The sequence below is a fragment of the Salvelinus sp. IW2-2015 genome, linkage group LG33, assembly GCF_002910315.2.
Source record: "Salvelinus sp. IW2-2015 linkage group LG33, ASM291031v2, whole genome shotgun sequence".
NCBI lineage: Eukaryota > Metazoa > Chordata > Actinopteri > Salmoniformes > Salmonidae > Salvelinus > Salvelinus sp. IW2-2015.
Genome location: NC_036872.1, coordinates 36365940 through 36373379, shown reverse-complemented (window position 1 = coordinate 36373379; position 7440 = coordinate 36365940). Strand labels below are relative to the sequence as shown.

General features: G+C 40.8%; 1 protein-coding gene across 1 annotated transcript in view; it reads right to left on the bottom strand.

The window, feature by feature from the left end:
- The window catches only part of LOC111957588 (F-box only protein 21), a 14804-nt gene extending 7695 nt beyond the window's left edge, over nt 1-7109 (bottom strand). The window contains 5 exon segments of the mRNA XM_070437039.1: nt 337-501; nt 1527-1648; nt 2448-2557; nt 2992-3127; nt 6859-7109. Coding sequence (XP_070293140.1) covers nt 337-501; nt 1527-1648; nt 2448-2557; nt 2992-3127; nt 6859-7082 — 757 coding nt within the window. The 5' untranslated portion in view covers nt 7083-7109.
- Between the last annotated feature and the right edge of the window lie 331 nt (nt 7110-7440).

Genomic DNA, 7440 nt, shown 5'->3' with positions numbered 1-7440 from the left:
ACAGGGAATTTTTACTTGGATTAAATGTCAGGAATTGTGAAAAACTGAGTTTAAATGTATTTGGCTAAGGTGTATGTAAACTTCCGACTTCAACTGTACCTGGTTAGATATTTTAAAGAGCGAGTTAACTCTAAAATCAAGTTTGACATTTTCAGAACAAAAAAGGATTGTATGTCAATATGAATGTGCATGGACTCAAAACGACAGACTAATTATTCTGCTTCAAATCCACATGAAGACTACTTTTCCACATGAAGACTACTTTTTTTTGCTTTGGTATCAGCTCTTTGTATTCATGCCTAAGAGACACTGAGAGAACATGTGTTTCTCTCCAACTCCTCAGTCCAGACCAACCTTGTGTGACCCTCAGGCTTGGATGAGAGGGGTTCTTTATCCGCAGCATCTTCTTGATCTTGTCAGTGATCTCCTCCAGCTGGGAGGATATACCATCCAATGACACATCTGCCAGGGGGTTACAGTACTGGTCTACCAGCAGAGCTCCTACAACAGGAGAGGAGACAATAGGAGACTGTAAAAATACATGGTTAAAAGCTGGTTATACACCACATTTTTTCTTATGACCTGAACACTTTCACTCTATGATATTTTCAAAAACCACAATGCAGAGGGAATCAGACATTGTTTTTTTCCCTAAACACCTCATTATTTCCAACATTATGCCCAAGATTCCCAACATTATTCACAAGAAGACGATGCTTACCAAGCTGTTTCTCTGAGTTTGTTACCACTAGTCACTAGGATAAGAGTGTATTGTGCAGTGCAGTGTATGGCTAAGCCCACGCAACATGTATGTTATTATGTACATATTATTCAGCGTTACTTTGTTTGAGTGGTGTAAAGTACTTATGTAGAAATACTTTCAAATACTACTTAAGTCTTTATTTTTGGTATCTGTACTTTACATTACTATTTTTTATTTTTGGACGACTTTTACTTCACTACATTAGAAAATAATGCACTTTTTACTCCAAACATTTCCCCTGACACCCCAAAGTACTCGTTACATTTTGAATGCTTGCAGGACAGGAAAATGGTCCAATTCACGCACTTATCAAGAGAACATCCCTGGTCATCCCTACTGCCTCTGATCTGATGACTCACTAAACACACATGCTTCGTTTGTAAATTGTGTTGGAGTGTGCCCCTGGCAGGCCGTAAATAAAAAAATATATATAAAAAATGGTGCAATGTGGATTACTTAATATAAGGAATTTGAAATGATTTATACTTTTACTTTGATACTTAAGTACATTTTATCAATTACATTTACTTTTGATGCTTAAGTATATTTAAAACAAAATACTTTAAGACTTTTACTCAAGTAGTTTTACTGGGCGACTTTCACTGGAGTCATTTTCTATTAACGTATTTTTATTTTTACTCAAGTATGACAATTGGGTACTTCTTCCACCACTGCTTTGTTTACACTGCAAGTCTTGAAAGTGTATTATTAACCTAAGTGCAGTGTAGTGTATGGCTAGGCCCATTCCACGTCCATGACTCACCCTCTAGGGCTGACTGCTGCTCTGCAGGCTGTTCCAGAAACATCTTTAAACTCCTCAGGATGTTCTTCTGGCGCAGGAAATAAAGGATTTTCTTTGCATAGTACTTCAGTGTCAGGCTTTTCCTATGGGAGGCAGAGAGAGTGTGAAGAGAGACAGGAGAAAGAGTGAGCGAGGGACAGAGAGAAGGCACAAGGAAGCGAGAGCAAAAGAGGGAGAGAGAGCAAAAGAGGGAGAGAGAGCAAAAGAGGGAGAGAGAGCGCAAAAGAGGGAGAGGAGACCTGTCAAAAGAGGAGAGACGCAAAAGAGGGAGAGAGCGCAAGGAGAAAAAAAGAGAGAGAGAGCAAAAGAGGAGAGAGAGCAAAAGAGGGAGAGCGAGCAAAAGAGGAGAGACGAGCAAAAGAGGAGAGCGAGCAAAAGAGGGAGAGAGAGCGCAAGAGAGGGAGAGAGGCGCAAGAGAGGGAGAGAAGCGCAAAAAGAGGAGAGCGAGGCAAAAGAGGGAGAGCGAGCAAGAAGAGACGCAAAGAGAGAGAGAGAGCGCAAAAGAGGGAGAGAGAGCGCAAAAGAGGAGAGAGAGCGCGAAAGAGAGAGAGGAGAGAGAGCAAAAGAGGAAGAGACGAGAGCGCAAAAGAGGGAGAGAGAGCGCAAAAGAGGAGAGAGAGCGCAAAAGAGGGAGAGAGAGCAAAAGAGGGAGAGAGAGCAAAAGAGGGAGAGAGAGCAAAAGAGGGAGAGAGCAAGGGAGGTGAAAATGAGAAAGAAAGATAGATTGGGGAGAGTGATGAGAAAGAAGGCAAGAGAGGAGGGAGAAAAACAGATTTTCATTGTCCACTGTTACAACGCTCCAGGGAGGATTAACACAGAACACAGAATTAATGGCCAAAGATAGTTGTTCGTGCTGGACTGGAGTGTGGACATGATTCTTACCTCCTGTCTGAGTTGAGTATGGAGAGCAGCTCGTCTTCACAGAAGTGCTCTGGGGCGCCGAGGGACTCGATCTCAGCAAAGCTGTCCCCCAGCACCTGGCCAACGCAAGGCTGCGTTACAGATCTCTGGGTTAGTGCTAAAGAGGCCAGCCCAGCTCACACACACTCAAATACAGACACCACTACACGCACGATGCACATATACACCATCAGGCCAGCCCAGTCACATTGAGCATGATGTGGTGGGGTTAGGATGGCCAATAAATACAGTATCTTTCATGCAAATTTTTTACAATGTTAGTAACACCTCTTTCCGTCTCCATGAAGTACACTGAACAAAAAATATAAAATGCAATTCTAGGCCTGCCCAGTCATGAGAAATCCATAGATTAGGGCCTAATGAATATTTAAAATGTACGGATTTCCTTATATGAACTGTAAATCAGTAAAACATTTGAAATTGTTGCATTTATATTTTTGTTCAGTATAACTAGGCTGAATCAGAATGACAATAACGATGGCAGCTTACTAAAGACATCACTTACAACTTCCGTGAAGAATCTCTGGGAGATGGATACAACTGTTCGTCGTATTTGTAGACCAACAGTGTGCCGCGTTCTGTATTCTTTCAGCCAATCACAACACTCATTCTGGCGGTAATGCTTCTGCAATCTTGGCCATCTGGGGAGTGTAGGAAAAGGGACTGCAGTCAGAAAGTTAAGGCAGACAGTTAGCCATGTAAAGTATTGACTTGAGGTGTGTGACAGTCTGACACATGATCACTCACAATAAAACAATCCAAAAAGCATCCAATGTCTGCAATCTGCATTAGGCTTCAATTTAGTGCTGAACGATTAACCAACATTTAATTTTTGGGGTTATTAAACAACTAATTGACCAACGTCGGTTCAATTACTTCAATTCTGTTTTTTGAAGCCTAACGCGCCATTTCTCTAGAGAGAAATCAAATCATTCACAAAAGAAACCAAATCAAGAACCATGTGGTATGCAGGGATTAAGGGAGTTGTAGTTTTCATTAAGCAAATATTCAACCTAGTTCAGCTCAGAAACATAGTAATTAACAACAATGATCATAATTCCTTGCAGCAGTCTTTTTGCGGTTCAGACAGATCAGAGAGGAAGAGGTGAAGCGAAAGGTTTTACTCTAGCCAAAATCTGTCCAAAACAAGCCCAATGTGTTTCTATGGGTTTATTTTGGACCTAAGTTTGTCACCTGCCTTCCCACCTTTGGGACAACGACTCCCATTGTTAGGGCGGAGACATGAGCATCTCGTCATTAGATACAGATCTCTGGACGAATACACCTGTACATCTGCTACGTTACGTTAGATACACACAGACCACCTGAGCGAGGAACGTACACAACAACGACAAGAGGGCCAGAGACAATGTGAAAGTATGCCTTACTTTGAAGAACTAGTAAAATGATTGTCAGACAGCTCTGCAGCACACTTTGGCAGCCTAGCTATACTGAACAAAAATATAAAAAGGCAACATGTAAAGTGTTGGTCCCATGTTCTATGAGCTGAAAGAAAAGATCCCAGACATTTTCCATATGAACAAAAAGCTTATTTCTCTCACATTTTGTGCACAAATTTGTTTACATCCCTGTTAGTGAGCATTTTTCCTTTGCCAAGATAATCCATCCACCTGACAGGTGTGGCATATCAATAAGCTGATTAACTTCTCTAGGATAGGGGGCAGCTTTCGGAATTTTGGATGAAAAGCGTGCCCAAATTAAACTGCCTGCTACTCATGCCCAGAAGCTAAGATATGCATATTATTAGTAGATTTGGATAGAAAACACTCTGAAGTTTCTAAAACAGTTTCAATCATGTCTGTGACTATAACAGAACTTATTTGGCAGGCGAAACCCAGAGGACAAACCAGTCATATTTTTTTGTTTTTGAGGTCACTCTCTTTTCAATGGTTTTTCACTGGGAATCCAGATTTCTAAAGGACCTTCTTGCAGTTCCTATCGCTTCCACTGGATGTCAACAGTCTTTAGAAATTGGTTGAGGTTTTTCCTTTGAGAAAATGAAGAGGTAACACTGTTCAGAATGAGGGAAGTGTACTCTTTGTTAGAGGCGCGTGACCTGAAAGCTAGCTACACTTTGTTTTCCTCAGGTATTGAACACAGTATATCCCGTCTTCAATTTTATCGATTATTTACGTTAAGAAATACCTAAAGTTGTATTACAAAAGTAGTTTGAAATGTTTGGACAAAGCTTACAGGTAACTTTTGTAGTCATGTTGTGCGAGTTGGAACCGGTGTTTTTCTGGATCAAACGCGCCAAATAAATGGACATTTGGATATATATCGATGGAATTAATTGAACAAAAGAACCATTTGTGATGTTTATGGGACATATTGGAGTGCCAGCAGAAGAAGCTCGTCAAAGGTAAGGCATGAATTATATCTTTATTTCTGCGTTTTGTGTTGCACCTGGAGGGTTGAAATATGATGGTCTGTGTTTGTTTGCTTGGATGCTGTCCTCAGATAATAGCATTGTTTGCTTTCGCCGTAAAGCTTTTTTGAAATCTGCCATGTTGGCTGGATTCACAACAAGTTTAGCTTTAATTTGGTATATTGAATGTGTGATTTCATGAAAGTTAAATTTTATAGTAATGTAATTGCTAGCGTCCCACAGAGAGGTTAAACAGCATGATCATTACACAGGTCCTCCTTGTTCTGGGGACCATAAACAGCCACTCTAAAATGTGCAGTTGTGTCATACAACGCCAAAGATGACTCAAGTTGAGGGAGCGTGCAATTGGCATGCCGACTGCCAGAGCGTCCACCAGAGCTGTTGCCAGAGAATTGAATGTTAATTTATCATAAGCCCCTTCCAACATCGTTTTATAGAAGTTGGCTATAAGTCCAACTGACTTCACGTGTAACCACGCCAGCCCAGGACCTCCACATCCTGCTTCTTCACCTGCAGGATCGTCTGAGACCAGCCACCTGGACAGCTGATGAAACTAAGGAGTATTGTCTGTAATAAAGCCCTTTTGTGGGGGGAAAAATCATTCTGATTGGCTGGGCCTGGCTCCAAAGTGGGTGGGCCTATGCCCTCCCAGGGCCACACCCCTGCTCAGTTATGTAAAATTCATAGATTAGTGCCGAATTTATTTAAATTGAGTGATTTCCTTAGATGAACTGTAACTCAGTAAAATCTTTGAAATTGTTGCATGTTGCGTTTACATTTTTGATCAGTATAGCTAGGCTAAGTCAGAATGACAACCATGGTAGCTTACTACTAAACAATCTAGAAGAAAAAGAAACGCACACCTATTTAGGCGAGGTGCTGGCTAGCGGAGTAGAAAACTTGAAAATAAAAGAGAGCTGCACACTCTAGGAGCTCAGATGCAAAATGAAGACAGCTTGGCTGTCGAAACGTTGGATATTACATTTTTGCATCTGAGCTCCTAGAGTGTGCGGCTCTCCTTTATTTTCAAGCTTACTACTAAAGACATCACTTACAACTTCCTTGCATGTTGCATTTATAATTTTGTTCAGTATAAATAGGATGACTAAAGACAGTACAGTATGGGGATGACAATCTTAGATATCCTGGCTGACTGCTACTGCCTGAGCAGAGATGAGATGGTCAGTTAAGGAATGAAAAATAAGAAAGTAATCAAATAAAAACTAAGTAATATACACAACTGAAATATTACATAGTAATTTCCTATGTTCCTATTGATGTCTACCCAATGTGGACCTGATCAGAGACAATGGGATATTTTCTGTTTAGGCTGTGGAATTTCCATTAAAAAGCTCGAAAAACATTGTAAAGTCATCGTTTCATAATGCATTTCATGTTTAAAAATAATAATAATCGAAACTGACCTCAAAAGGCACTACCTAAATTGCAAATGATAAGTAGCTTGCTGATAGTTCGTGGCCTTCAAAGAATACCAATAGATTCTGAACCACTACGTTACTGCATGGGGCTCAGAGAAAAACAATCAGCCAAGTGCCATGTCAAGCCAACTGATTTTTGCAACAACTAACGTTACACAAGACCTGCAGTCCAATCACTGTATTTCCCACCATTCAAGGTCACACAATTTCAATATCTGTCCTCAGCGGCACGATACGGTACAAGACAATAATTGTGAAATTGTTCATTTTGACTGAGACATTGTAGTAGTACAGCTGCCTAGCTAAACTGGCTATAGTACCTACTGCTTTGTGTGATGTCAAATTTGGTGCATCAGCAGAAAATCAACGGCCGTTAATCAGCTCCCTTGCTTGCTCGCTATAACGGATCTGTCCTGACTGTACTGAAATAGATATACTATTTTAGAGAGGCAACTGCGATTTAGATGCCACTTAGCGTTAGATAGTCAAATCTATAGTTAGCAAGATAATAATGTCAGTTCACCTGAGTTTGTACTGGTGTCCCCAGACCTTCCCCCTGCCGTGGCAAACGTCGTGTAGCCGCTTGCAGCTACAGGAAACGTTGCAAATGTCGACATGTTTGAGGACAGGAAAGCATAAGATGTACTCAAGTAATTCGGCTGGTAGGTCTGTAAATTGTTTCTGTTCTATCTCGGAAACGATCCCGTTCAGGCTGGAGCCCCCCTCTCCTGCTCCAGACGTCGCCATCTTTACTGTTTACTCCGATTACCTCAATCCACAAGCCCGCCCCTTTCTGGCGCAAGGGGCCGAACTTCTAGATCACCCAAAACTGTCAATAGGGTCAACAAACCGTCCGGAGGGGCACATTTCGAAGATTTATTATTATTTTTTTTTTTTAAATAAATGTGTTTTATGGAATCAATTCACTGTTGTTAATAACAACAAGACAAGTGTATGCTGCATACAGTAGTGATATATCAACATGCCATGGTTTATATGTTAGGAAGTCAACAAATGTAAATTCAATTGTACACACACAAAGTATATCTGACCAAATTATGAAAGACAAGCAGTGTCAATTTGAATTCCGTAAAGTAAGTGCGGA